The sequence below is a fragment of the Diplodia corticola genome, assembly GCF_001883845.1.
Source record: "Diplodia corticola strain CBS 112549 chromosome Unknown scaffold25, whole genome shotgun sequence".
NCBI classification, from domain to species: domain Eukaryota; kingdom Fungi; phylum Ascomycota; class Dothideomycetes; order Botryosphaeriales; family Botryosphaeriaceae; genus Diplodia; species Diplodia corticola.
The window spans coordinates 427,558-455,290 of record NW_017971504.1 but is presented as its reverse complement, the minus strand read 5'-3'; the positions used below and the strand labels follow the sequence as shown (position 1 = coordinate 455,290).

General features: G+C 56.1%; 11 protein-coding genes across 11 annotated transcripts; 6 read left to right on the top strand and 5 right to left on the bottom strand.

Annotated features, from left to right (window-relative positions):
- Positions 1-9: 9 nt before the first annotated feature.
- BKCO1_25000152 (acid protease) lies at positions 10-1,325 on the bottom strand (the record flags this gene model as incomplete). Its single annotated transcript, XM_020273261.1, has 4 exons — positions 10-615; positions 670-852; positions 901-1,171; positions 1,246-1,325. 4 exons carry the CDS (start codon positions 1,323-1,325, stop codon positions 10-12), a joined length of 1,140 nt encoding a protein of 379 aa, XP_020130406.1.
- A 694-nt stretch (positions 1,326-2,019) lies between these two features.
- Positions 2,020-3,417, top strand: BKCO1_25000151 (uncharacterized protein; the record flags this gene model as incomplete). Its single annotated transcript, XM_020273260.1, has 2 exons — positions 2,020-2,528; positions 2,598-3,417. 2 exons carry the CDS (start codon positions 2,020-2,022, stop codon positions 3,415-3,417), a joined length of 1,329 nt encoding a protein of 442 aa, XP_020130404.1.
- Positions 3,418-4,478: 1,061 nt separating this feature from the next.
- Positions 4,479-4,905, bottom strand: BKCO1_25000150 (cytochrome p450; the record flags this gene model as incomplete). Its single annotated transcript, XM_020273259.1, has 3 exons — positions 4,479-4,571; positions 4,634-4,789; positions 4,849-4,905. The coding sequence occupies 3 exons, from the start codon at positions 4,903-4,905 to the stop codon at positions 4,479-4,481; spliced, it is 306 nt and encodes a 101-aa protein (XP_020130405.1).
- Positions 4,906-5,895: 990 nt separating this feature from the next.
- On the top strand, positions 5,896-6,283 carry BKCO1_25000149 (cytochrome p450; the record flags this gene model as incomplete). Its single annotated transcript, XM_020273257.1, has 3 exons — positions 5,896-5,982; positions 6,035-6,178; positions 6,227-6,283. 3 exons carry the CDS (start codon positions 5,896-5,898, stop codon positions 6,281-6,283), a joined length of 288 nt encoding a protein of 95 aa, XP_020130343.1.
- A 1,479-nt stretch (positions 6,284-7,762) lies between these two features.
- Positions 7,763-9,053, bottom strand: BKCO1_25000148 (high-affinity iron transporter; the record flags this gene model as incomplete). The annotated part of the gene is made up of 4 exons (XM_020273256.1): positions 7,763-8,273; positions 8,333-8,793; positions 8,918-8,967; positions 9,026-9,053. 4 exons carry the CDS (start codon positions 9,051-9,053, stop codon positions 7,763-7,765), a joined length of 1,050 nt encoding a protein of 349 aa, XP_020130342.1.
- A 723-nt stretch (positions 9,054-9,776) lies between these two features.
- On the top strand, positions 9,777-11,919 carry BKCO1_25000147 (iron transport multicopper oxidase fet3; the record flags this gene model as incomplete). The annotated part of the gene is made up of 7 exons (XM_020273255.1): positions 9,777-9,930; positions 9,987-10,183; positions 10,233-10,727; positions 10,778-10,998; positions 11,051-11,248; positions 11,321-11,776; positions 11,892-11,919. 7 exons carry the CDS (start codon positions 9,777-9,779, stop codon positions 11,917-11,919), a joined length of 1,749 nt encoding a protein of 582 aa, XP_020130335.1.
- Positions 11,920-12,430: 511 nt separating this feature from the next.
- BKCO1_25000146 (uncharacterized protein) lies at positions 12,431-12,963 on the bottom strand (the record flags this gene model as incomplete). The annotated part of the gene is made up of 2 exons (XM_020273254.1): positions 12,431-12,442; positions 12,538-12,963. The coding sequence occupies 2 exons, from the start codon at positions 12,961-12,963 to the stop codon at positions 12,431-12,433; spliced, it is 438 nt and encodes a 145-aa protein (XP_020130334.1).
- A 3,766-nt stretch (positions 12,964-16,729) lies between these two features.
- Positions 16,730-18,397, top strand: BKCO1_25000145 (carboxylesterase; the record flags this gene model as incomplete). The annotated part of the gene is made up of 1 exon (XM_020273253.1): positions 16,730-18,397. The coding sequence occupies one exon, from the start codon at positions 16,730-16,732 to the stop codon at positions 18,395-18,397; it is 1,668 nt and encodes a 555-aa protein (XP_020130337.1).
- A 1,071-nt stretch (positions 18,398-19,468) lies between these two features.
- Positions 19,469-22,812, top strand: BKCO1_25000144 (aldehyde dehydrogenase; the record flags this gene model as incomplete). The annotated part of the gene is made up of 8 exons (XM_020273252.1): positions 19,469-19,485; positions 19,551-19,759; positions 20,010-20,503; positions 20,568-20,789; positions 21,090-21,259; positions 21,318-21,514; positions 21,576-22,161; positions 22,236-22,812. The coding sequence occupies 8 exons, from the start codon at positions 19,469-19,471 to the stop codon at positions 22,810-22,812; spliced, it is 2,472 nt and encodes an 823-aa protein (XP_020130336.1).
- Positions 22,813-23,581: 769 nt separating this feature from the next.
- Positions 23,582-24,814, top strand: BKCO1_25000143 (uncharacterized protein; the record flags this gene model as incomplete). Its single annotated transcript, XM_020273251.1, has 1 exon — positions 23,582-24,814. The coding sequence occupies one exon, from the start codon at positions 23,582-23,584 to the stop codon at positions 24,812-24,814; it is 1,233 nt and encodes a 410-aa protein (XP_020130339.1).
- Positions 24,815-25,493: 679 nt separating this feature from the next.
- BKCO1_25000142 (ankyrin repeat-containing protein) lies at positions 25,494-27,019 on the bottom strand (the record flags this gene model as incomplete). The annotated part of the gene is made up of 5 exons (XM_020273250.1): positions 25,494-25,829; positions 25,893-26,165; positions 26,227-26,286; positions 26,332-26,536; positions 26,586-27,019. 5 exons carry the CDS (start codon positions 27,017-27,019, stop codon positions 25,494-25,496), a joined length of 1,308 nt encoding a protein of 435 aa, XP_020130338.1.
- Positions 27,020-27,733: the final 714 nt, after the last annotated feature.

Genomic DNA, 27,733 nt, shown 5'->3' with positions numbered 1-27,733 from the left:
GGGGGGGGTTCAGTGCTGGTGGTTGGAGGTGGAGAGGCTTACCTGCGTATCGTTGGCTGCGCGCTTGAGCGGGAAGTATGGTTGTGCGTCTGAAGTCGAATTCGTCATGGTGAGATCGAAGGCGGAGTAGGGGAGCACGATGTCCGTCGTTGGGCCGCCGGAGCCGCCGTTGCCGAGGCGGAAGGTGATGTTGGGGTTCTCGGTGGCGAGGCGGTCGTGCAGAGTGGAGTCGACGAGGTACTGCTCGGCAGTCGCATTCCAGGTTAAGTTGAAGGCGGATTCGAATTTTTGGCACGCAGCGAGGGGCAGCCAGATGTTGGGTTGAGAAGAGTCCAGGGCGGCAAAAACGGATTCCGGGAGCAGGTCGACGGTCCCGTTATTCTGGCTGGATGCGGTGATGGACTGGATGCCGACAACTAGTTCTCTTCCCTGGTTGGGAGCAAAGTCAAAGGATAGGTCGGCGGGGCCTTTCAGTGATGCGTCGTAGCCGCCGAAGATAAACGAGCCCAGGGCGTTTTTGATGGTGTTGCGGCGTGCGTATGAGCCAGCTGTAAAGCTGTAGGATAAGCTCGGGACTCTTCCTGTCCGCTTCAGCATCGACAGGAAACTCTCTTGCTTTGATGAGAAATTTAGCTAACGGCAGTCACATGGTTTGCGATGCGTACTTACAGGATCGTCCAGAGCAGAAGAGTTGTCGTTCGAAACTGTGAAATACGTGGGGTTGGGGCTAGCACCAAACTGGCCTATGTAAAAGTCGGTTGTGTTGAATGTGGCGACTATTGTGTGATCCAAGGCCGGACCGGATTCTCCGCCGAACGATAGGCCAACAGTGTCGAAGCCGTACTCCCCATTCTAATCAATGTCAGTGTGATGGACACGGCATCTTACGGTGCTACAAACCCCATCGATACCCAGGCTCTCGGTAATCAGTCCCGACAGCTCATAGATCCCGGAATTGTTCCAGATGGTGGTTGTGGATTGCCATGTCGAGGAGTCGGCGCTGTCAAACACTCCCCCTCTTTGCTTGGCACAGTCGGATGTCGACCCGGAGCAGCCTGTTGGAGCGACAACCCATGTCTCCTGTCCTTCGATGGAAATGTCGACGCGGACCTGTTGAGCGGGTGTGCCCACTTGCAGTACAAAGCTTGACCACGGTCCGTCAATCCCGTCCCTGCATCCGCGTGTCAACATGGCTGCAGTGCTGAAAGATGCCGGGGAACGACGGTGGAAAAAGCAGAGACTGACCATTCCTGGCTTGATTGCACAACCACTGGTGCTGGTTCCGTCTCGCGTTTCGCGATCGAGTGCTTACCCGTCACGTGCATCGCGGGAAGGATCGGGTCGTGTGCGACTTTTTGGTTTCATTCGTGAGCATTTCGACACTCGAGCGTTCAGCTGGGCTCGCGTCGATTGAGTCGCAAGATATTTAGGCGGCCTTTGCTCTTGCAGCAGTCGGTTTACTTAGCCCCGCCCGGCGAACGGCAGTGGCCATGTTTTGCTTATTTCGGGTTCGACCATCTGACTGCACCCAACAGCGTCAGCCAAACAGCGATTCGCTACATCGAACCAAAGGTTTAAGCCAGCCCATGATTGGCCGTGTTTCCGACTGCTGCAGAAATTCACTGGCCGGACCAGAAAACACGTCGGGAGCTGAGCACGCAGTCTTGCCTCCTCATCCTACCCAAAGCCACTTTATGCAAGGCTGAACATTCAAGCACGGCTAGACTTGCTTTGACACGTGCGTTGGCGAGGGCGGGGTTGGCTGACCCGCCCCCCACGCGGCGCCAGACCACGCCATAAGCCCAGTAATCTGGTAGCGTGGCGGTCCGCCGAGCATGGCGCAGATACGAACATGGCCGCGCATACGCAATCGCTGGTTTGTGCTTCCACACATGCTCTTCTATATATGTCTTCAGCCGACGGCTGGGCCCTCTTTGACCCTGTAAGTGCTTATCTGCCCAGCCTGCTATACTTTTACAGCACATCCATCTTCTTCGAAGTCACGTCTTGCTTTCCACCATGTGGAGGTGGTGTGGTATGTTACTATGCGGTGCGGGTCTAGCTCTGGCTACTTCGCAGAGCAGTGAGTCTCAATACAGCGAAAGGTCAAATACAGCACGCTTACACACCAGCTACCCAGCCGCCTCTTCGGTACCCACGGCAGATGCTTCTCCCACGCCCGACGCAAGCGGGTTCCTCGACATGTGCGGAGTTCAACCTACTGCCTCAGTATCATGCGGTACCCACGACTCGGTGGAGCATATGAAAGACATCGAAGTCAGAATCATCTACTGGCTGACCACTCGGGTACCCTTCTACATACAGACCGTCCAGTATGACGTGGTCGGCCACGGCTCAACCCTCACCACCACCGCCACCCAAACCATCACCAACAACGCAACAGGCGTAGACATGCTGAGCTACACCAGCCTGATCCCGACCGCCCAAGTACAACCATCTGGACCCTACGACATCTACGAAGTCGACCCCATCTATGACACCACCGAGGAAATCGGCACCGCCACCTTGTACGCCATCCTCCCCCACCCCTCCTTCCCCCACCCCCACCGCGACACACCCTGACTCCCACCCCACAGAACCTACCCCACCCCCTACGCCCTCATCCTCAACCGCATCCACGTCCACCAAATGGGCAGCTGCGCCAACGGCAGCACCTTCACCACCTCCGCCTGGTTCGCACAGCCCGCCCCGATCCCGCTCCCCACCACGCTCCCCTACCTCTCCATGGGCGCCTCCGTCAACTTCACCAACATCCCCGGCTTCGACGACGCCTTCCACGCCCTACACCCAGCCCTCGCCTACTGCACCTTCACCGCCTTCACCGGGCAGCCGAGCCCCAAAGTCGTCGTCGACGCCACGACCGCATTCCGCACCGTCTCGGCCGCAAACGACCTCCAGAAACCGACGCCGACGACGTCCCCAGCCAGCAACGCCGCTGCCCTCAGCTCCGCCGCCCTCCAGCTCGGCTCCCTCGCTTCCTACATCCTCTGCGGCCTCGGCTCGTCCTGCTCCCACACTGCCACCTCATCCTCCACCCTTTCCACACACCCCCCAGTCTCGTACGTCATCCCCCCCGGCACCGGCGCCACTGTCGCGACGCTCGGCGCCAGCGTCGTCCCGCTGTACACTGCCGCTGCTGGTGTCGTCGTGCCCGTGTGGACGACGCTGCAGCCGGGGGCGCCGGCGGCGACGGTGGGGGGCGCGGTGATGAGCGTGGGGACGGATGGGGCGGTGGTGGTGGATGGGGGGACGGTGGGGAGGGGGGTGAGCGAGACGGGTGGGGCGGCGAGGTCGGAGGGGGTGGGGAGAGCGTCGGCGGGAAGGGGTGCCGGGTGGTGGGGTGGTGGTTGGTTGGGGACGGTGGTGGTGGTGATGGAGGCGGTGGGAGGGTTGTAGGTAGGTGGGTTGGTGTTTGTGAGGAGGGGGGGCTGCCGGGGGTTTGGTTGAGGTTTTAATATATGTCTGGTTGTTTTTGTGAATGGTTGCCGTGGTGGATCTGTAAGCGTTTTCTGAAATCATTGGATGCGATCTGTTGGCTTTGTACCGCAAAGGCTCGGTGGTACCCGAGCTCATAATAGTTGATATACAGTCGTACCATCTCTTCTTTCACTTGCCATGCGTGGCCTCGACAAGGAAAACTCATTCTGCCATACTGCTGAGCCGCCGGCGTGACCCTAGCCCGATTATCAGTAAAAGTCTCGTGACATGGACTCAAGATGGGTTTCACCTCACCGCCAACTGATATCTGTCAGTCGTATGATCTCATTCCCATTGGGTTTGCGCTGGTGGAATGATGCAGGCCGATTGACGTATGTGCGTCGTGGCGTTCAGATCGGGCGGTTTCAGACCTTCACCACCTGTAAGGTTGCTGGCTCATGATCATCCAAGAACGTGACTCGTAAGTCTCTTTTTAGTCTCCTCAATACCAAGTAAAATATACCGGGCCTCATCTTCCAACACCTCAGCGCCGTTGCAGTAGCACAGCCATGAATCGAGCACGGTGCGCCATGTCGTTCGTGTAATTTTAGACTCCCAGGCTACTCGCCGCAGGGCTGACACTTGGCAAGCCACCGCGAGATGTAAACAGCCTAATAATAAAATCATCATCAAACAAGGTGTTTCGTCGTGGGGGAAGAGCACGGTCTTCATGATGACTCGCAAGCCGGCCGGCAAGGCAGCTTGGCAACCGTGACTACCGACTGGCTGTACGAGATGTGGCGCTCACCAGCTTGACTCAGTATGACAGCCCTATGATCGGTACCTGGATGGCCCTGCATCTCACTGCTCAAGCGAATGACCACCAGGCGCATGCATTCACCATTTCACGCGCACATGTGGCTACGGAGCAAATATTCATTGGGTTTACTACACACATCATAAAAAAAAGCATCGTGCTTGAAAGCTCCGAGATGCTTCAAAAACCGTCATTCATCCTCCCCCCACACCCTGTGCCCCACTTAATAAGGGCAGTTGGTAGGGTCCTCGCACGAGTTCTTTCCCTTCGGGCAAGGCTTGCCCCAGCCGGTCCTGGTGTCGCAGCAATCGGCGTCCTGCAGAAGAAGTGTAGTCAGCATCAGGCAGATCAAGGAGAGGAAGGAAATGGAAGTCTTACGCATTTGCTAGTCGGAATATTACGGTTGATACAGAAGTTCTTGCGCTCGGCAGCGTCGCGGCAGGTCTGACTCTTGGATTGACGGAAGCACGCATCAATGCCGGCCTTGCCGCCCCAGCAGCAGTTGGGGTCCTCGCTGTTTGCGCTCATCCTGCACTACTGGCGGTCAGTAAAGGAAGCGGGGGAGGGGAAACGCGGGGAAGGTGGTGGCTTACGGTGGCAGAGACGCTGGCAACGAGTCCGAAGGCGACGATGGCGCTGGTGAACTTCATGTTTGTGGTATTGAGGACGGAGGTGGGTGATGGTGTTCTGGATGAAGGAGCGTCGGGCAGTTGGTATTGGTTTCCAGAGCACCAGTCGAGAGATAACTTTTATACGCATTCAACGCGAGCTCAATCTCCTGTCTGTTCGATTCAGATGGTTGTCATCTCAGCCCAGCCGGAGGCCTTGTTCTGGACTTAAAGATAGTATACGAGCTATGCATATTTACTTTAAAGCTTGAATGACGACTAGCGTGAGATATGAGCTAGATGGTTCAGCTCTCTAAGGGCAAAACGGGAGGGACGAGAGACTAGTAGTGCGCTTAGCGTGGAGTATGTTGTTGGTGTCAATACGATGAATCGGGCCGATCCCCTGGGCTTCCAGAACACAGCGAAGCTACCTTATTGGTACCCGAAGCATTTGGACAAAACAAGAACCCTCCGCACAGAACTAGAATTTCTTAGTATACTCTGCAGTTCAGAGTGCTCAGGAAGGAGAAGGTCCGCTTACTTGCAGCGGATTGGTATTGGGTTCCACGTAGTATGGTGGGCGTTCGCCGTAGAAGTCGGTGTCACGATGGGGCCGGTGCTGGCTGCGCCTGGCGTCTTGGCGCTCAGCCCTCCTGACCTTTCCCCATCTTGAGCAGTTGCGGCGTTGCGCAGGGCTGCATCAGATGGGCAATACAGTTTGATCCTAAGCCTAGCGCGGTTACCGGTCACGGTATATTGCAGGACACGATACGAGCTTTCGCACTCTGTGGAAGGACTCGTTAGCGCCATCTCCATGTCAGTCATCGCTTTAGAGTGTCCGCCATCTCCCGCTCCCCAGGTACGCCCCTTGGCAATCCTTAACGGTGACGGCCGATGCCTCTCTGATAACCGCAGTTGACTCGCCTATCAAGTCGAGCCTCGTTGGATATAAATACAGCTCGTTGACGGTTCCTCACCACACCATCACATTCACTCTCTTCTCTCCTTACCAAACTCCACTCATTTACAACCATGCAGCTCACCGCGGTCTTCACCTTCCTCCTTCTTGGAGCCGCCACCGCCAACCCCGTCCTCGAGACGCGCCAGAAGGACGGCGAGGTATGCTTCCAGCCCTCGAAATCCTCTTTCAACCATTTCTGACCGCCTCTAGTGCACTGAGGCATACAACTGCTGTTACTCCTCGAGGGATGCCTGCAACAGGCAGCTCGGTGGCTGGGCCAACTTCTTGACTGCCCAGATGTACTGCCCTGGACACAAGTACTGCAAGGACTTCGGCATCACCCGTGCCCAATGCGTAAGTCATACCGACCAACGTTTTCAAACAAATACTGACGCGGACCAGAACGCCGACTGCTGCGACATCAAGACCGGCTGGGGTCGTGGCTGCCCTGGCAAATAAGGGATGAAACCCTCATGGGTTGGCGGTGCCTGCGGCTCCATCTCTAGCAGAAATAGAACTAGCAACTCATAATGGAATCTGCAAATCAGCATAATTTATCCTGAACACAAGATCTAAAGACGTGAACCCACCCGCAGTTCCTATAAATTATTCTAGATGTGTCCGAATCTTAGTACCATTTGGTCCGCATTTAGCCCTTTGAAAATAATCTTCCTCATGAAATTTCATGGCCATGCCAAAGACTTTATGTATATCGGCTGCCATAAACGGATCTCTATGTTGATTGGGTGAGGAGAGTTTGTATAATCACTGAATTATCTTTTGCCCCCTTCTAATTTCGGATATCCCCAAAGATGCTTCCAGTCAACACAACAGGTTTTCCAACATAGAATGAGGATACTGAACATGATTCGAGAAGAGAAAGCTTAGTATCAGCAGCATCTCAGCTCCTACCGCCATCAACAAATCGCCACCCCACATTCCCTGCTTATAGATCTCACATCCCGACCTTGAAACCCCCAGCAGTCTAGCCAACGTTGCAAGATGCAGCAACACCGCCCTGCGACTATTACCATGCTTCAACACCTACAAATAACTCATGATCACCTTCCAATCAACCCTTTCCTCTACACCTTTCCTCACTTTTTCATGCTCAGTTAGCAGCACATGATCAATCGTAAAGATCAACGCAGCTGTATACAGCACCACCAAACCCGCCGCAGCGGTTGCAGTGGCTTGTGACGCGAGATTTGGTGTCGGGAGTCTGGTCTATATACCTGCCAGATGGAGACTTGGGTCAGATTAACAACCTGCGAATGACCCGAACGCGACGTTCGTGAGCGGCGGGCCGATTTTGCGTCCGAAAACCCAGCCGCGGAACCACTGTTTTGCTTGCGTGTGTGGATCAGCAGCTAATAAGGCGCCGAAAAAGCCAAAGCGGTTGGATCGGGAAGATTAAGTACTGCTGAGGTATAGAGAAGATGTTGTTCGATGACTTGGCAGGGCGAGTGTAAGCTTGTGTGTTGTCCACGTCGGATTGCCTGTGCCTTGATGTGGACGGGATAAATGAGAAATCGTTCTTTTTCTAACGCACAGCAACTGGCATTCAGCTTGATGACGTGATGCAGGACCATTCGTACCTCGTAACTCTAGGAAGGTGCTCCTTTATACATGTAAGCCACGCGAGGAGCGCGAATTGCCGGCTGTTTGGAGGTTTTTACTGTAAAACTTCCGACCTCACAGGAAATGCGGTGTCCGAGCCCATTACGCTTAGCGTATCTATCTTTCAACTCGCCTTTAGTAAAGTATATAACCCTTACATGGTAATGAAACCTTCGAAGTAATAAGGTGGCCAATGCCGGCAAAAACCCAGTGTGATCTCTCACTCACGTCTACTACAGCGAGCTACATTCAGCGTTGCGTATGACTTCAGGCTTCGAGCGATACTTATCAAAGAGTCGGGACGGGTATCCTTTAGCGCTACTCTTTCAGCTCCCTTGCCTGAGTTGTAGGCGTTACCTCCCAGTTGCTCTTCTCAGGCGACACCGCCACCACCCCCTCAGCCTCGCTCCTAGAGCTCGACTCCCTATCCGCGGCCCTCTCCGTATCTTCAGCCACCGGCGCAACCTTGGCATGCTTCTCCTTATAGCGCATGTACACGAACACAACGATGACCACCAGCCAATAAAGGTTATACGACAGCACCGAACCGTACGTGGCCGAATTCTGCCATCCCAAGATAGCGTTGAAAATGCCCCAGCCCCCGCCACCATTCAATTCGGGATTGCAGCAATTGACATGCCACACGCTCTGCCGGATATCGTACGAACCCGGGCCAGAACCTGTCTCAGAGGCATCACCGCCGATGACGTGGTTCCAGGTGTTGGTTTCAAAGTACCACACGGCCCTGGAGAAAAGGCCCGCGGCGACGAGGTACAGGAAGCAGGTTGAAATGATGAGGAAGACCTGGAGCTTAGTCGAGTTGCCGCCGCTGCGAGGAATGTCAGATGAATCCCATCCATCAACGTGGGTAAGGTCGGGCGAACACACCGGTACAAGATATACCCAACCGCGCACCCAGCAGCCAAACCGCAAATGACGGCCAGCGGAAACGCCGTCGCGGGCAACCCGAGACTCACGCCACCAACATACACCACCGCCTCCAGCCCCTCCCGCAGCACCGTGACGAACGGCAGCAGAAACATGGCGTACTTCTCCGCCCAGGCCTTCAGCCGCGTGCGCGCACCGCCGCCGTTGCCACCGCCGGATGACATCGTCGTCGGCTCGAGAGCGCGAGTCAACTTCACGCGCCACTTGTCCTGCAGCTTGTTGACGCGGAGTAGGGCGGCGCCCATGATGGAGATGATGAGGGCGGCGACGATGCCGAAGACGCCTTCCCAGATGTCTTCGGTCGAGGCGAAGTGGTCCTTGCCGTAGCCGTAGAAGGCGCCAATCATGCCGGCGCCGATGCAGAGGCAGATGACGAGGCCGAGGACGACGCCGAGCCAGACCTGCGGGATGTTAGCGGTTGATGGCTGGTGTGGGAGGGATTCTGCGTGCCTGCTTTAGAAGTTTCTTGTAAGTTGGCGTGTCGCCCTCGGCGCCCAGGGTTTGCTTGAGGAAGGCGAGTAGAACGGAAATGACGATGACGGTTTCGAGACATTCTCGGAAGACGATGAAGAAGACTGTGTGGGGCTTAGCTTGTAGATCAGCTGGGGTTTTGGGGCGGTGGAAACGGCGTACCTGGGACAGCGAAAACGTTGACGGTCATGTTCGCGGATTGGCTGCTGGGGAACGGTAGCGGGGGATCGATGTGCTTGCCGCAAGCAAACCGAGAACAGCACGCGGGACTCTACACTTCAAATGTTGGACTCGAGTGTCCCGATGGTGTGACAGACAGGGATTCCGTTTGGCTGTAACAGATGGCCATCGAAGCCGACTTCGGCGGCCAATCGGGCCAATGGCTGGGCTCGGGCCGGGCACAAGGCGTCGAGATAGGGAAGGAAGTGTATCACTTGGTGGGGTCAGCATTCATGTCGAAGCCTATCCCGCGAGTGGGCACAGGCTTGATAGGATCAAGCTCGTGCCACAAGCTTTCTCCCTGGGCTGCTGACCCCACCACCGTCCGTGCATCTGACCGGGGCGTGCAGGCCTTCTAGCCAGAAACGTTTCACCACGGGAAGATCTCTGCCTTGATTCCGCCTTGCATTAATCTTATCGTTTCCATCTAACGTGTTTGACACGCCTGCGGGAAAATCTCTGCCTCGCTCTGATCTTATCAGTTCATCTGTCGTGTTCGACCGGGTCTGGCTGCCACTGGGGTCAGCTTCCGCAATCGCAGCCGTTGCCTTTGGTCGCCCGTCAGCAGGGGACAGAAGCTATTTGAGACGAGTCACACCGGTTTTCCCTCTGATAGACGCAGAAAAGGACGTCGGTCGCGTCACCGCGCTCGTGAGCCCACCTCTTTGCTTCGTTGTTGCCGCTCACCCTTGCAATGGCTTCGTTCTTGTCCAAGTCAGCCTCTCTCCTGGCGGCGCTGCTATCGAGCTCGCTTGCCGGAGCGGCCACAATTGATCTCGACTGGAATGTTACGTGGACCACGGCTAACCCGGACGGGATGTTGGAGCGCCCAGTGATCGGCATAAACGGTAATACTTCCTCAGTCACGTGTCGCGAGGCCGCCTGCAAGCTCACATTGAACCAGGTGAATGGCCGCCGCCACTGCTCAACATCACCAAGGGTGATCGGGTTGTTGCGAGACTGACAAATGGCCTTGGCAATGAGACAACCAGTCTACACTTCCACGGCTTCTATCAGAATGGCACAAACAACATGGACGGGCCTCCAGGCGTTGTCGCGTGCGAAATCTCTCCCGGATCAACCTTCATCTACAACTTCACAGTAAGCCTCAGCGATGAATCTTAGCGCAATCGACACTGACGATCCGCAGGCTGACCAAGTGGGTACTTATTGGTACCACTCACACACGAGAGGCCAGTATCCCGATGGTTTCCGACAAGCCCTCATCATCCAAGACCCTGAAAGCCCTTACGCTGGTCAGTATGATGATGAGTATGTTATTAGCTTGTCCGACTGGTATCATGACCAGATGCCAAAGCTTCTGAAGGAGTTCATCAGCGTCGCCAACCCCACCGGCGCGGAGCCTGTCCCCAAAGCTGCATTGATGAATGATACCCAGAATTTCACACTCGATGTTGAGCCTGGAAAGACGTACCTTCTGCATCTGGCAAATGTCGGTGCCTTTGCCGGCCAGTATTTCTGGATCGAAGGCCACACCATGAAGATTGTCGAAGTTGACGGAATCTGGACGGAGCCGGCTGAGGCGGACCTGATTTACATTGCAAGCGCTCAGCGGTACGCCGTTCTTCTTACGACGAAAAATGACACAAGCGCAAACTATGCAATGGCCGCCAGCATGGATACAGTTGGTTGCTCTCTTCATATACTCCACTGCAAACACTAACGGCTCTCCAGACCTTATTCGACACAATACCGGATGACCTCAACTGGAACGTTACTGGATGGCTTGTCTATGACGACTCAAAGGACAAACCCAACCCAGCCGTTCTCGACGAGTTCAACGAGTATGACGACTTCGACCTGACACCCACCGACGGCCTCGAGCTCTACGGGGAGGCAGACTACACCATCACACTCGACCTCACCATGGACAACCTCGGCGACGGCGCCAACTAGTACGTCCACCCCACCAGCAACCTCCTCGCCCCAACTAACCCCCCACCACAGCGCCTTCTTCAACGGCATAACCTACACCAAACCCAAGGTCCCAACCCTCTACACTGTCCTCACCACCGGCCCGGCCGCCGCCAACGCCACCGTCTACGGACACGACACAAACCCCTTCGTCCTCCCGCACAACGCCATCATCGACATCGTCCTCAACAACGACGACACCGGCCGCCACCCATTCCACCTGCACGGCCAGTAAGTCCCGCGTCCACCCTCCCCGCCAGCTCCACCGCCCCCGCTCACACCCCGCCCCCCTCCCCCCAACAGCGCCTTCCAAGTCATCCACCGCAGCCCCGAAAACAGCGGCCACTACAACGCCGCCAACGCAACAACCGCGCCCGCCGTCCCCATCCGACGCGACACGCTCCTCGTGCATCCCTCATCCAGCTTCGTGATCCGCTTCGCCGCTGACAACCCAGGCGCATGGCTATTCCACTGCCACATCGAATGGCACATGGACAGCGGGCTGGCGGCGACGATGATCGAGGCGCCGCTGGCGCTGCAGGCGTCGGGGCTGGACGTCCCCGCGAACCACTACGAGGTGTGCGACGCGAGCGGGACGTTGACGAAGGGGAACGCGGCGGGGAATGTGGACGACGTGTTTGATTTGGGTGGGGAGAATGCGAGCGTGGCGCCGCTGCCGGGCGGGTTCACGGCGCGGGGCGTGGTGGCGTTGGTGTTTAGTTGTGTGGCGGGGGTGCTGGGGATGGGGGCGGTCGCGTGGTGAGTTTTTTTTCTTCTTCTTTTTCCTGGTTCTTGCTCTGGTTGGGTGGAGTGCGCAGTCGGGGATGTGCACTTGTTGGGGTGAGCTGGGAGAATTTGAGGCTGACTGATGCAGGTATGGTGCGGCTCCTATCACCAAGTGAGGAAGGTTACGACAGGGACAGGACTCGGTGTAAGACTGAAGCTTGGATCATCAGGGCGTTGAGGGTTTGGCTTCCTGTCCAAATCACTATTGTGGTTATATTTATTGAGTTGGAACGAGGGGGTGGGGGTCCAGTTATAAGCCCCGTAGCAAATCATGGAGAATCAACTTCTAAGTGCCACATAAGCAAATGCGGTTATTGAATGTAGGTGACTGAGTTTGCTATCTTCATGTTTATCGAATCCAATCTAGATGATCTCACAAAGACTGTGCGAGACACTATTAGAAATGAGCTAGACCTTTGTCTGTAATGACGACGGACGTCCTCACTTGGTGAGAAGACACAGACATATAACTGATTTTCTGGCTTACTTGAAAGAGATGGGACGTCAAAGTATGACGGGTCGAATAATCTGGAGTCTGAACATGAATTCCAGTAGCTACACCATGTGACCGTAAACGAGGCTTGTGGCCTGCTGGCAAAGCGTGCCATTCGGATGCCCTTAGCTACTCTAGTGTTCTCCCTAATGAGACGTTGAAGTTAGCAATGTATCTCAGGACACCGGATTGTGCATGGGCTCAGCAGAACCAGGTCTACCCTACGCTCCACTGAACATACCGGATCTTTGGGGACACGGCACGCAAGGATCATGACATTGGTCCCCTCTTTCTTGGCTGCCAGGCAAAGCTCCACAAAAGACATTTTTTTGTCGCCATCACCGCGAAGCGCGAAGATTGGCCAATTCTTGACTTTGACTTTTGATCCGGTTGCTACTAGTCCAACCGCGCTCTGGGGCCCTTCACCAGGGACATTGCCATGGAAAAGGCCTTTGCAGTCCTCGTCAGACAGCGGATAGTAGTCACCTAGTGATGAAGACGCGAATTCTCCAGGACTGCTCTTTCCTTCCATGTAGTCGATGGCCTCTTGAAACGACAAGGGTTGGCCCGAACGGGTGATGATCTTGACGTTTTGGTTCGAAAAGGCCCCAGGCCTTTGGTCTCCGTGTGCAACGACCACGATGGTGTCTGCCTTGGTCGAATCCATGATGGTATCTGAAGGATAAGGAGCTTCAGGATGTAGGGAAAATTGCGAAATGCGTGTTGCTGTTCTTCTACTGTTCACCTTCTCGCAACAGTATTTGTACTACAACCCACGGTAGTACAACGTTAGTTGAAAAGGGTAAATGTTTCCCTCATCACACGGAAGCGGCAGCAAGCATGAAGTCCCATTGCATCTTGCCATCCCCACGTCCTTCCACGACAGGAGACTAGACTTTACGCTCCAACACAGTGTGTGATACCCCACATGGCCTGATTTTCATAGCCAACGAGCTGTTTGCGGCTTTCTCGAACAGTCTTACCAGACTTAAATCTACGTGCATGCTGAACATCCACAGTGTCGACGCAGGCCAAGTCAAGCATATGGCCGCTTTCGCAAACGTAGACATGTCGGCTCCCGATTCAATCTTTGGTTCCATTCTCCAGCAATGGCTGGCGAAGCGAGGAGGAGCAGCCAGCGCCCATATTACAGTCGAGAGAGGCGACTTTGAAGAGATTATCCACTATGCGCCCGTGGGTACGGTCGCGTATTCTCGCATATTAATCGCCGTCACAGCCATTTTTGGGCGTTCAAGCGACACTGAAGCATATTTTATTTGCAGATTGAGAACCCGCAGCACATGCGCGACGGTGGATAATGGCGTGGTGTGGCAAAATTTCTCAATGCATACACTGGCTGGGTTAAGGGGGGCCGCATCGGAGAGTTGCAGCGTTGCACTCGGCCTCCTTGATCTCCGAGACCTTCCGACTTGAGAGACGCCCTTGATGCCGAACATATCTTGGCATCAGTGGAGCAACTTGAGTGGCTGCATGCACCGATTGGATGCAATGGCAGCGTAGAAAAGACTTTATATAGGTGCAGGGCCCAACAGATCTAGCAATCCAATCTGAGACATGCTTTTGTACGGTTTCAGCAGGTCTTCCCTGTCCTGGCCTAGCCTAACTGTGCACAAGCCAATCAGTGGGGAGGGAGTGGTTGACTCTCTTTAGCCTTGTGCGAAACGATGAGAAAAGCCCGGTGTAATGGCTACAACTATTACAGTAATATCTCTCCGATCACAGAGTTGCGAGTCGATGAGCATAAGCAGGACTAGAAGACACGTGTAGGGATAACTGCCGTAGGCAAGGTGTGACGGGAGAGCGAGGGAGACGGGCAGCATCAGGCGGAGATAACAGGGTAACACGAGTAGAGCTGTGGGAAGCTCAACGCATTCTTACTACGTCACCTCTTTATATCGCGCAGTATGGGATGTAATTGCTTGATGCCATTTGGTCTGACCAATTTTTGGAAAGCTTCCGTGTCGGCCCAGGACGACTCTAAAGATACTCGATCTAGTTGTGATGGTGGAAACTCGCTGTTTTGAAAATCGTAACAGTGACAAAGTGTCTTCCAGTGCGACGTGTTCCAATAGTGGGGATGCAGTCGAAATCCACTCGTTGCACAAAGGATCGGGCTGCAAAAAGGAATTTACCAACCATCTTTGACCCCCTCCACTTCTACACGCTCCTCCCCATGCTTGAAGTCTCACCCACAAACCACATCCACCGACGAAACCACCTCCGAGCCTATTGCAAAGCCACGAGCCCACAATCAGACCCAAGCTGAACGCAAAGCTCCACCGTACCCTCAATAGCACACGCATCAGCCTCTGACAAACTTTTTGCGTTCTCACAAAGACGCATCGCTTGCGCTTGCTGTCTCGACAACGACGCACGCATCTGCGCTCATCGTATACCCCGTTGACGACTGGCAAAGCGACCGAGCCGGCTTACAACTATCCGCTGCGAGGATTCCGCTCGCTGCTGCAAGTAGTTTCTGGACTGTGGAAACGGGACAAGATCTTTTTTGCGGCAATCAGGGGGTAACGCATCGAAGCAGCGGGTCGGGTTCGTTGTGTAGCGCCTTCAGATGATATTTCTGTTGACTGTAGTAGCATATTTGGGCGCGGCCACGATCATTGTGATCTCAGTCTCTCCTTTTCTGTTATCTGCCCTAAAGATTGTGATTGATGTTTTCTGCTTGTTGTGCGGTTTTGTGTTCAATTTTGCGTCCAACGCTCTGGTCACAGCACTATACGTTGTGATCGGATTCTTCCTTCTTCCTATCCTTCTTCCTAAATGGTTGTACGACTTGTATCAGGGTTGGCAGAGCGAAATAGAAGAAGCCAGAAGACGAGAGCAGGAGGAGGCACAAAACCGGGAGCGAGAGCAAACGCGAAACCGGGAGTGGCTTCGAAACCAAGTCCGAGAAGAACAACGTCAAGCGAGAGAAAGGTCACAGCAGCGAGAAGAAGCAAGGATAAGGGCGGAGCAAGAGGAAGAGAGGCAGCGCCACGGCCAGGAACAGGAACGGAGGCGCCGAGAGTTCGTCGAGCAGCAGCGGCGAGCACAAGACCGCGTGGCGTTTTCGAGGTGGAAGCAACGGAGACCTCATGGGGAGGCGAGGCGCCGTGTAATGCATTTTCCGGAACCCCCTGTGGGACTTTGTCTGAAGGCGGGCTGCGCAAGTGACGGGCTGGGATGGTGTGAGCATAGCTTGGAGAGATTGTATCGCGGCTGCGATGATGATTACGTCAAGGTTCTGAAAGAAGAGCGAGAGTACTGGCATCCGGACAGGTTTGCGCCTTTTGACACGCAAGCCAGGGCCGATGTAGAAAGGAAGGCGACAAGACTGTTTCAGATCATTCAGAATTTGCATGAGAGGGAGAGAGGTGCTTCTTTTTTTCTATGAAGGAATGTCATAGCGAGCATCTACATGCTCCTCACCCACGGCGGTCGAAAGGGTCTTTTTATGCGAGGCTTCGTATTGAGGAACAGATGTTTAGCCTGATCCGACTTCGAAATCCATGCGGTAGCAGTGTGAAACGCGCGAGTTGTACATTGGTAGTGAGCATATTATGTTCTTCCATTCTTGGACAGGCGCTCGCTACATAACCAATCCGGAAGAACAACCTTGATATCATGCCAAAGTAACTGTTCAATCAAGGAAAATAGGGAGGAAGCCAAAGTTCCATGTCGTTGATTTAGCTGAGCTTACTAATCCACCTGCCAGTATTCACCAAGAACGGCTGGGCTGGTATGATATAGACAGATGATTCGTATTAGTCCTTCGTAATCGGCTAGAGCAAGGTTCAGGCAGAGGCCTTGTAGGCCTGATCCTCGGTGTTAACGGTCTTTGGAGAAGTCCAGCCTTCTCTCAGCGGAGCGAGACATGGGAATGCAACGAGGACTATTGACAGACGGCGGACGGCAGTTGCTATGGCATACCAATGGCCTCATCACAGCCCCAAAAATCGGCACTGGAGGCGTGCGGCAGCGTGCGGCAGTGGCGTGGTTGGGGGTGGCGCTCGGAAAAGCGGGCGTAAAGTCCGAATCGCCGAGCCGTTGTAGCTCGGCAAACTCTAAACCGTCCCCAAATCGCCTACTGCGCCTCCTGATCGCACACCACTATTGCTTCTAGTCGACAGGCACCATGACGCGGCTGGACCTGATCCCGACTAGCCGACAGCCCGAGACCGTGGACACTGCTGGCCAGAGAGCGCTGTCCAGGCCTGCCCTGCGCGTTCAGCGGCACGAGTTGCGCAGGCTAGGCCCAAGTTGCGTGGTTCGTTGCGTGGACAGTCGAAACACAGCCTCATCGGGCAGGAGCATCTACATGGCCGCTGTATAAAGGGCGCCGTTGTGGCCGCCTCCCGGTATGTTTGGTAGCACAGCCCGCCGCACGCTCGTTTGACAGAAACATTCATTCCACCATGGGCTTCTTTCCTCTTCTCGCCGGCCTCATTGCGGTCCCGGCCTTGGCTGCCGGTGCAAGCCTGCCACGAGTGGCATCTCAGTACCCCACGGTGAACACCACCTACGGCTACGTCCGCGGCACCGGCTCCGAATACCGCGACGGCATCACCGTCTACAAGGGCATTCCTTTCGCTGCTCCTCCGACAGGCTCGAACCGCTGGAAGGCCCCATCCGCCCCTGAGCCATGGACCGACGTCCTGGAGGCCACCGAGTTCGGCCCTCAGTGCGCCCAGTCATACTCGTCCGCAGGCATCTTCTCGACCGGCAAGAACACCACCAGCGAGGACTGCCTGTACCTCAACGTGTGGCACCCGACGTACAACAGCACGTCGGACCTGTCATCCAAGAACCTGCCCGTCTACGTCTGGATCTACGGCGGCCGCTTCTCCGGCGGCTCGGGCGACGTCAAGACCTACGACGGCTCTGGTCTCGCCAGCAAAGACATCATCGTCGTGACCATGAACTACCGCCTCGGCGCCTTCGGCTTCCTGGCCCACCCGGATCTCTCCGCCGAAGCCGACGCCCACAACTCGTCGGGCAACTACGGAATCCTCGACCAGCAAGCCGCCCTCCGCTGGGTCCACGACAACATCGCCCACTTTGGCGGCAACCCCGACCAAATCACCGTGGGCGGCCAGTCAGCCGGCTCGGCCTCTGCGCTTGACATGATGTGGTCCCCGCTGTCCAAGTCGCTCATCAGCGGCGTCATCGCCGAGAGCGGCGCCCGCGGCACGCACGATCCCCTCACTGGTGGTGCCGCGACGAGCTACCGCACCAAGGACGAGGCCGAGGCGTCGGGCGTCGAGTTCCTTAAGACGCTCAACGTGTCGTCCATCGACGAGCTGCGCAGCGTGTCGACGCAGACGCTGATCGACAACGGCAACGAGAACGACTCGACGTACGAGGGCACCGTGTTCCTGAACGTCACGGCCGCCTTCATGGAGCCGCCGCTGTGGCGGCCCGTGGTCGACGGCTACGTGCTGCCGCACGGCTACGGCGAGTCGCTGGCGCTCAACTCGCACGCCGACGTGCCCATCATGACGGGCAACAACAAGGACGAGTCGGGCGCGTCGACGACGACGTCCGTCTCGGCCGCCGACTACGCCACCAACTACGGCGCCATGTTCCGCAACTTCAGCAGCGAGTATTTCGCCCTCTACCCCGGCGGCAACGCCACCCAGGCCAGCGCCAGCAGCGACGCCCTGTTCCGCGACCTCAGCCGCATCGGCACCTGGCGCTGGAGCGCCGACTGGGCTGCCGGTGGCGCCAAGAGCAACGTGTATACCTACTACTTCACCCACGGGCCGCCCGAGAACGAGGAGGCTGGCGCGTATCACGGCGCGGAGCTTTGGTACGCCATGAACAACATTCCGTACGCCGCCTACGACAACGCGACGTGGTCGGCCGAGGACTACGAGATCGAGTCGAAGATGAGTGCGTACTGGGCGAACTTCATCAAGACGGGTGATCCGAACGGGGACGGGTTGGCCACGTGGGAGCCGTCGACCGAGGACAAGAAGCAGACCATGTGGCTGGGTGACAAGTGGGGCACGGGACCGATTTCCGAGGTAGAGGAGCGCATCAGCTTCATCGAGCGCTGGTACTCTACCTTGCACGAGTGGTGAGGCAGGTTGGAATCCCTGCCCTTTCTACGATTGCATCACTGAGGGTCATGAGTGCGGTAGCGTTATGTTTATGTTCGATACTATGTTGATAATGACATTTGATTTTGTTTGCGAGTATTTCTACCGCGCTGTGAATAGTTACAAAAAAGGCATGCCTACAATTTTGCTCTAGAACGGGGCTCCTCCAAATATCCCGACTGAGATAGAGTTCTGAATTTTGTCCTGGTCAGGTTCGAAGCCAAAACCGCTGCAGACGTGATTCGGAAACTCGTCTTCCACGGGTTCGAGCTAGATAGAAAATGTTCAATTGCCAGGGCTCTACATTGTCAGGCAATTTTCAGATGACACCCTCATGACGAAGTTGATTTGCGGAAACGGTGATTGCCTCCATCCAACAAGTCACCATGCTTCCGCGATTTTCGGTCATCCTTGGCGCTCTCAGAAGTCAAATTTCTGCGCTTTCGCACGTCAAATCCAATTTACAGCTGAAAATGACCATTCTGGGATAGACTGTGAAAGCACGCCAGCTGTTGGAATGTGACCACTGCTAAAAATATCCCGAACTTCGCCAAGCACTTCTCGACAGTCCGATTGTTGGAAAGCCGGTAAGTATTCATAGGAGGACGGCGTGCACAACATCTGATGTCTCGTAATTGCAGTGGGAACAATGGTCCAGGGCCTGGGCCAAGCACGGTGGCGCAGGTAGGGGCCCCCGGTCGCAGCCCTGCCACAGCTCCCGGCGACGCCTTCCTGAAGCATCAACCACAGCCGAACAGCTCTGACTGGACGCCGCCGAAGCTTGCCTCTTTCGACGATTGTGTGCTCCCTCCGGTGGGTCGGACGCAACAGCAACTTACAATGACGAATTTGCTTACAAAAGAGCCAGCCAAGAAACCTAGTAGCGCGGAGCTGCCTTGGCCTGCAATGCCCCTCCACGATACTCGGTTTCCCAACGCATTCCTTCCTCCGCGTACCTCCATCGCAAGAAACTTTTGAACCCCCCACTTACTTACCTTTTCCCAAACAAACCACACCACCCTCCAAAACCCACAACACCCAGCGACCAAAAACATGGCCAAAATCTTCCTGTGTGCAAGCCCCAGCATCAACGCCCCCACACGGCACGCGATGAAAACTGACCAAATTCAACCAGCACCGGCGCCACCGGCTTCATTGGCGGCGACACGCTGCACGCGCTGTACGGGGCGCACCCGGAATACGCCATCTCGGCACTCGTCCGCGACCCGGCGAAGACGGCGGCGGCCTTCGCGAAGGAGTATCCAAACGTGCGCGCCGTGCAGGGGAATTTGGATGATGGGGAGCTGATCGCCGAGGAGGCGGCGGCGGCGGACGTTGTGATAAGTACGTCTGGGGGCAGTGCGAGCAGAACGCGATGATAGGACGGACTGGTGTTGTGTTCTTGCAGTGCTGATCAGCGAGAGAGAATACAGATCTCGCGTCGACGAGCCACCTACCCTGCGTGCAGGCGATCCACGAGGGAATGAAGAAGAGGACAGCAGCAAGCGGCCAGCCCGGTTCGAATTCCCCTCCCCTCCCCTCCCCTCCCCTCCCCTCCCACTCACCGACTAACCACCACTCCCACCCCCAACAGCCCACCTCCTCCAAATCTCCGGCGCCACCCTCCTCGCCACCACCGAAATCCTACTCCACCGCTTCGGCGAGCCGCCCTCCCCCGCCACCTCCCCCACCTACAACGACCTCGACGGCGCCCCCGCCATCTGGACGCAAATCGCCAAATACCCCTCCCGCGCCGTCGACAACCACATCCGCGCGCTCGCCTTCAGCGGCGACGCAGACACGATGCGCACGGCGCTGCTCGTCGGGCCGATCATTTTCGGTGCTGGCCGCGGACCGGGGAATGGGCGCAGCGTGCAGGTGCCGGAGTTGGCGCGGACGGCGGTCGAGAGGGGGCGCGCGTGGAGGGTGGGGAGGGGGCTGGCGGAGTGGGATAGCGTGCACGTGGGGGATGTGAGCGATTTGGTGGTGAGGCTGGTGGAGAGGGCGGTTGAGGGGCGGGTGGATGGTGCTGGCGGGGTGTGGGGCGTCGATGGGGTGTATTTTGCTGGGGGTGCGGGCGGTCGCGTGGTGAGTCGGTTGGTGGCTTGCTTTTTGGTCAGAGTACAGTTGCTGACGGTGCGTTGCTACCTAGCCTTTTGGCGAGATTGCGCAGAGGGTTGCTGCTGCGGCGCGGAAGCTGGGGCTGGATGTGGACGAGGAGGTGGAGGCGTTGGCGGCGGAGGAGGCAGATAAGGTTGTGGGGCACGCGAGCGTCTTGCTGGGGACGAATGCGCGTGGCGATGCGAGGAGGGCGGCTGAGAAGCTCGGGTGGAGCCCGAAACACGGGAGCTTGCAGCAGGCGATTGAGCAGACGGTGAGGGACGAGGCGGCGAAGCTGGGGAATTCGCAGCTGTAGGGCTGCATCGAGCTGTGTCGATGGTGCTGCAGTGCTGCAGTGCTGCCGAGGCGCTCCGAGATTCGGAAAGATAGCATTTCCTAATCGGGAAGCTCGACGCGGGACTGAGGGGCAGCGCGGGGCAGATGCGTCGAGCTGCTGCTTATCGCCCGCTCCGCCATTCCACAAGCGCCTGTGTCGCCGACGCTGTGCCCGATACGCCCTGCTCAATGGCGTAATGCGAAATGGTCACTGCAGTTTTGGCTGCCTCATAAACAGAGCTCGTCGCTGGACATGATTGTGCAATTGCTGTCGCGCATTACCATGGCTCTCTCCGTCGACATCACCGCCCCCAACGGCCGCAAATGGACCCAGCCGCTGGGCTTGTTCATCGACAACGAGTTTGTTCCTTCGCAGTCCGGGAAGAAGCTTGCAACTATCGATCCAGCGTACGTTTCCGACTTCAACGCCGCCCAGCTCAAGCTGCCCGCTCACACCAGCTCGCAGCACCGAGAATGAAATCACCTCCGTCTTCGCCGCCCAGGAGGAAGACGTCGACAAGGCCGTGCGCGCAGCCCGAGCAGCCTTCGACGGCCCATGGCAAGAAGTCTCTGCCACAGAGCGCGGTCGTATGATTGTCAAGCTCGCCAGCCTGATCGAAGAGAACGCCGAGCTCTTTGCCACAATCGACACCCTCGACAATGGTCCAAGAACCCTTGCCGCCAGCTACCACAAGCCCGCACTGACGTACATATCACCCACCAGGCAAACCCTACAAAGTCATGATGGAAGACGACCTCCCCGAAGCCTTCAACACCATCCGCTACTACGGCGAATGGTCCGACAAGGTCGCCGGCCAGACCATCTCCACCACAAACTCCAAATTCGCCTACACCCTCCGCGAACCGCTCGGCGTCGTCGGCCAAATCATCCCCTGGAACTACCCCCTCAGCATGGCCGCCTGGAAGCTCGGCCCAGCCCTCGCCTGCGGCAACACCGTCGTCATCAAGGCCGCCGAGCAGACGCCCCTCAGCATCCTGTACCTGGGCAACCTGATCCGCCGGGCCGGTTTCCCCCGCGGCGTCGTCAACATCATCAACGGCACCGGCCGCGACGCCGGCGCCCCGCTGGCGAACCACCCGGACGTCGACAAGGTCGCCTTCACCGGCTCGACCGCCACCGCCCAGGGCATCATGAAGGCCGCCGCCGGCACCCTGAAGAACATCACCCTCGAGACGGGCGGCAAGAGCCCTGCCCTCGTCTTTGCCGACGCAGACATCGCCCAGGCCGTCCGCTGGGCCCACATCGGCATCATGGGCAACCAGGGCCAGGTGTGCTCCGCGACGAGCCGGTGAGTGCACGAACGACGCACCCTCCCTCCCTCCCTCCCTCCCTCCCTCCTCGACGCCTCGCTGACCCACCCAGCATCCTCGTCCACTCCACCATCCACGACGACTTCGTGCGCCGCTTCATCGCCCACGTGCAGACGACCAGCGTCGTCGGCGACCCGTGGCACGCCGACACCTTCCAAGGCCCGCAAGTCACGCAGGCCCAGCTCGACCGCGTGCTATCCTACGTCGACGTCGGCAAAGCCGAAGGCGCGACGCTCGCGCTCGGCGGGACGCGCGTCCGCGATAAAGGGTACTTTGTCGCGCCCACCGTCTTCACCGACGTGCGGCCCGAGATGCGGATCTGGCACGAGGAGGTGTTTGGGCCGTTTGTCGTGGTGGCGAAGTTTGGGAGCGACGAGGAGGCGGTGAGGCTGGCGAATGGGACGACGTATGGGTTGGGGGCGGCCGTGTTTACGAAGGATTTGGAGAGGGCGCATAGGGTGGCGCGGAGGGTGAAGAGCGGGACGGTGTGGGTGAATAGTAGTAATGATTGCGATTTTAGGGTGCCGTTTGGGGGGTACAAGCAGAGTGGCGTGGGGAGGGAGTTGGGCGAGGCGGGGCTGGAGGCGTATACCCAGGTCAAGGCTGTGCATGTGAACTTGGGGGAGTAGTTTACGAGGTAGGGTTCCTGTTGTTGAAAGTTATTGGAAGTGGAAGACTTTTTGTGACCTGCGTCTTTGTGAAGTCATCTTTCTCGTGAGTATCTCGTCGGCATATGGTCAATCTCTTGCCGACTCCGACCAAAACAACACACTTACCTGTGGCTTATGCCAGATTCAGCCTCCTCTCCTCTACAGCATCTATTGCCAATGTATTGACCTAATACTTAGGTTAGGTTGATCAGGTGCCGTGCAATGGCGGTTCTCGGAGGTTCAACGCAGATGGCCGCTGCGCCCACCGTACCCACCAATACGTGCACCATCCCCGCTCGTAGGCCACCGTACAGTAAGAAAGCTGGGTAGGTCGTAGCTCCAGGACAAGCGAGCTGAAATGTTGCAGAAAATTTGACGTTGTAATGCTGAGAATGCGAACATTGCAGTTGTGCCAAATTGAGGCCTTCAGCTGCTGAAAAGTGATTTATTTTCCTCGTCGTAGCCCGAATGACCGTGAGAGACTCTATAAGAGAATGGAAAGTCTAGCTTCGCTATCATTTTGCGGTATCTGGAAACCAATCGTGGATCGCCACGCTATGGTTGGGCGCTTACATGCATGATACTACCCTTCGCCCTTCCAACCGACCCCGCACCTCGTCAGCTCAATCCTCCGCTTCTTCCTCTGCTTTCGACTCCAACAACAAACAAAGTCTGCAGTGGAGCTGCTATCTTCTTCTTCGACGGTCCTTTCACAATCTCCCACTACCCAAGAAGATCCTCTGCGAAAATGGCCTCAACTTCTCCACCGTCTCCACCCGGTCGGCTCGGTCTTGGCAAGAAGTTCGAAGCAGCCACAAGGCAGGAGTGCGCTATAAGGGAGCAGGCCCTGCGCAATACCAAACAACAAGAGATCTCGAGAGAGCTACATGTCATCCAAAGGGGAGTAAACCAACGCTTTCCTGAGGGAGAGGAGGTGGCGGCTACAGAAGTTGGCCACGCCGGAGGCGCGTTGCCTCTCCAAGCTCACTATCAGTGCCGGGGCTGCGTAGCATGTCGAACTCATGGCATCTCGACTGCCCCGAAAGCTGCCTCCACTCCGATCATACGCCCGTCTAGCACAGCTCATCCGGCAAATGACCACACACAAGAGTCTTCGTCAGCCACCACTCCAAACGATTCAAAATCGCCGCCACTCAGACAAGGCGCGGCACCAAAAGCAGCAACGGGCGACCGACCCAGCACCTCCGTCGAAACGCCCACAACTCCGCCCAGCCACGACACCGATTCCATCGCCCCCCGACCCGACGACACCCCCAGCCCGCCCAGCGGCGACCCCGCCATCGCAGCCTTCCGATCCCAGCTCGCCGCCCAGCACGCAATCTGTGGCGACCTGCAACGCTCCATCTCCGCCAAAGACAACGAGATCGAAGCCCTCAAAGCCGAAGTCCGCAGCATCAAAGCAACTCTCGCCGACGCAGACGCCGGCGCCATCGCCGAGTGGCAAGCCAAGTATGAAAACGTGAAGCGTCTCCTACACGACACGCAGGAAGAAGTGGAGAGCTTGGAAGCGCGGCTCAAGGAGGCGAAGGACAGGGAGAGGGCGCTGCAGGCGCGACTGGATGAGGCGAAGGACGAGGCGCAGCGCAGAGAGCGGGCGTTGAGGAACAGGGCCGAGGAGGCGGAGGATGGGATGAGGCGGCTGCGGGGCGAGTGTGAGGGGCTGAGAGGGCGTGTTGAGGGGGGCTGTGGCCCGCCGCAGCCTCTCGTCGGCGACTACTGGGTTCCGCAGCAGCGGGATTCCCAGCAGCTGCAGCAGGCGGATGGGCGGCGCGACAGTGGCGTGTCTACGGAGGTGCCATTGCTAGATTCCTCATCGTTGGAGCGCTCGGCGGAGGCAAAGCGTACGTCGAGTCAGTATTCCTTTACGGCTCGGACGGATTCGAGTGGGAATAAGAGGCTCCAAACGGAGAGAAAGAGGAAGGTCAATCCAACTCGGCTCGGAAAATCGATTCTGGGGTAAGGATACTCTTCGACCTTTGTTGGGATATGGAATTATGGAGGATTTTTGCGCCAAAGTGTTTCTCAAATTCCGGTTCAGTCATATTGATGAGTTACACGATCACCAACCAGGCCAATAGGTTGATTGAAAGGCCGCCAACGAAAATTCAAGGATCAGTCAAGGATTTTTGGGTACCGGAGCGCACATGTTGATAAAGCTGGAAAGAGCGATGTATCATGGCGTGGCAATGCAAATATTTCTCTTGATACCAGTACGGGAGCACGTTATGAGTAAATAGGAGCAGAGGTTCCTTTCACAAACAAGGCCCCTGGAATAGTTTGGAAGTCAGCTCCCGTGCCTAGATCTTCGTAACCAAACTTGTCAGTAGGGTATTTCGTTATGACTGATTACCCTACTTCTAGTGGTCCTCGCATCCAAAGAGGGCCCATGCAGTGTGATCCACGGCTGGTATCTCGGATGGCAATCAATCCATCTACGTGTATCGGATTCCATCGATGCTTCGCGCTCAGAACTCCTAGCACTCAATCGCAAAATACTCGATGCTCTACTCGGTCTATAGTGGATTGTTTGACTTCGCTCTCGATTTGACTAAGCTCAAGAAGCTTGCTACTGGGTACATATCACCCCCTACCAACACTACTAATCCATCATCCCTAACACTCTCACATATTCATTCTTGCTACTCTGACCCAAATGAGAGGACACGATGGGGAAGCGGCATCTCCCTATCAGCAATCACCCGCCTGACTCCCCAGTCCACAGTTTTCGCGTCGTCACTCAGCGATGTATCACCTTGACTCTGCAAAACCGCTTCTTTCACGCGGTCCAGATGCCTACATACTACCCCATAGTCCATATAACCCCGATCGGGAAACCGAACTAACTCGGAATGGTTGTGGTTGATCGGATAAACAAAATGTTCATCCTGCTCCCACGGCATTGGAAGACCGTTTGTAGCTGATTGCATGTCCACAAGTATTTGCGGCGAACCCGTCATAGCCCAGCCGGACCCAGTCTAAGCATTCAGTCAGATAAACTGTTTTAGTTGAAGTGCATCACCAAGCGCATATGTACATACCTTTTCAGGTGTCCGGGTTCCTGTTGTTTCGTAGTACCAATACCGCGCGAACTTCCGCAAGAGGGGTGCGAAATATCTTTGCTGCCAGCGCAATCCGTCGCCTCTCGGGTGAGGAAACTGTACGAGCTTTTCACATGGTTTCCCCTCAGCCATGTCCATGAATGACTCCGTGTTTGCTCCCAAGTTTGGGACTCCAAAGAAAAAAATTGCGCGCAATGACTCGAAGTTCATCTTGTCGTCATTCTCTGAAGATCCGTGCAGGTCAATGATGGCCTTTTATTCCGTTGATGGTCAGTATTGAGATATGAATATGGGATTGAGGGATCTGACGAACTTGTTTAACAACCATGCCTCCAAGACTATGACCGATAAAGATCAGTGGCCTAAGTGGGTCCTGCTACATATTAGAAGAGCCAAATGAATTGCTTCAAAGTCTTACTTTTCCGCTGGGCCTGAGGCCTTTGACCGCGTCCCGAAGCTTGCTTCCATGATCCATGACGCTCTGAGAGGATTTCTTCGTGTCATATCCGTATACAAAAATCCGTGTTTGCCGTAGGTCTCTGGGAAGGCCGTCACGAAGCCACATGAAGGAGTATTTCTTACAGTTGAACGATCCGAACGCATGGCCAGACACGGCAATGACACTATGGAATGTCAGCTGGGTTACAATAATATCTAAATCTCATTGCTTACTCCAAGATGCAGTCGGAGTCCACATCAGAATGCAGAGGTGTTAATCCATGGAAGTCTGTATCCAGATGCAGGCCACTGTCACCCGGAGACTTCCAAGAAGTTCGATCTCCTGAGCGAAGGAATCCAGGTGTTTCCTCAAAGGTAACGGTGGCAGTCTTCCGTCCGGGCCCAGTAGGGTCTGTTGCGAGCGAATGCGCGGTGATTGCAGTCGATCCGGGCAAGCCCCAAGCTTTACGAAGAAGACCTGGAATTGCTTCTTTTTGCTGAACATCACTGCTGATGCCTTGGAGCCTGTATGTCGTAGTCATCTTCTCGGTGGCTTCGAAGTTTGAGGCTACACGCTTGTGTTCCTCGAACGGTGGATACGTTTCTGCTTGGGTGCGAGGCTGAGTTGGACCACGCGTGTCGGGAACGAACCGGTCTGCCGCTGTCATAAACCAGATGTGTTGATGCTGGGCGTTTGAGTGGGGGATTAGAAAAGGAACTCATCGAGCAGGCGGCAAGACTTAATACTTTGCGCCCAGACATTCGCCAATACACCATGGCACATAGATGGTTCACTTACCGCGAGTCCGCGTCAATCACTTACTACAATGAATAGATTAAGTGTGATGCTATGCAGGTGGTCGGCTATTGCAACACTGTGATTGGATGGTGAGCTGAGTGGCCCACAGGCTGCGCCTCCTCCACCGTCTAAGCGCGCGGCGTAGCACGCTGCTGCCTGCAGGCAACCACATCTCTTCTCCACTGCCGCTGAGTTTCACGAAGCTGGAAGCATGGTGGAGACTCGTCCCCACATGTCTTAGACAAAAGAGGGAAAGATTCTCCGGAAATAGAACTTGGGTTTCTCGAGTCGAAACCCTTATTCACCATCGGCAAATTTTTCTCTTCCTTCACCATGTGCCTCTTATATTGTGAAGAGAGCTCCGGGGACCGATGTATCGACATATTGCTCACCGAATGCAGCGAGAATAATCCTCCACGCTACGCCATACTCTCATATCGATGGGGGTCTGGTCACTGTGTACCCACGGCACAAGAGCCAGGAGGATGATATGATGAGGCCACGGTCAATCTCCGATCTCACGAATTACGGTATACGCTGGTGATTGGCCATAGAGTGTGATTTACAGATTGCTGGGACAAAC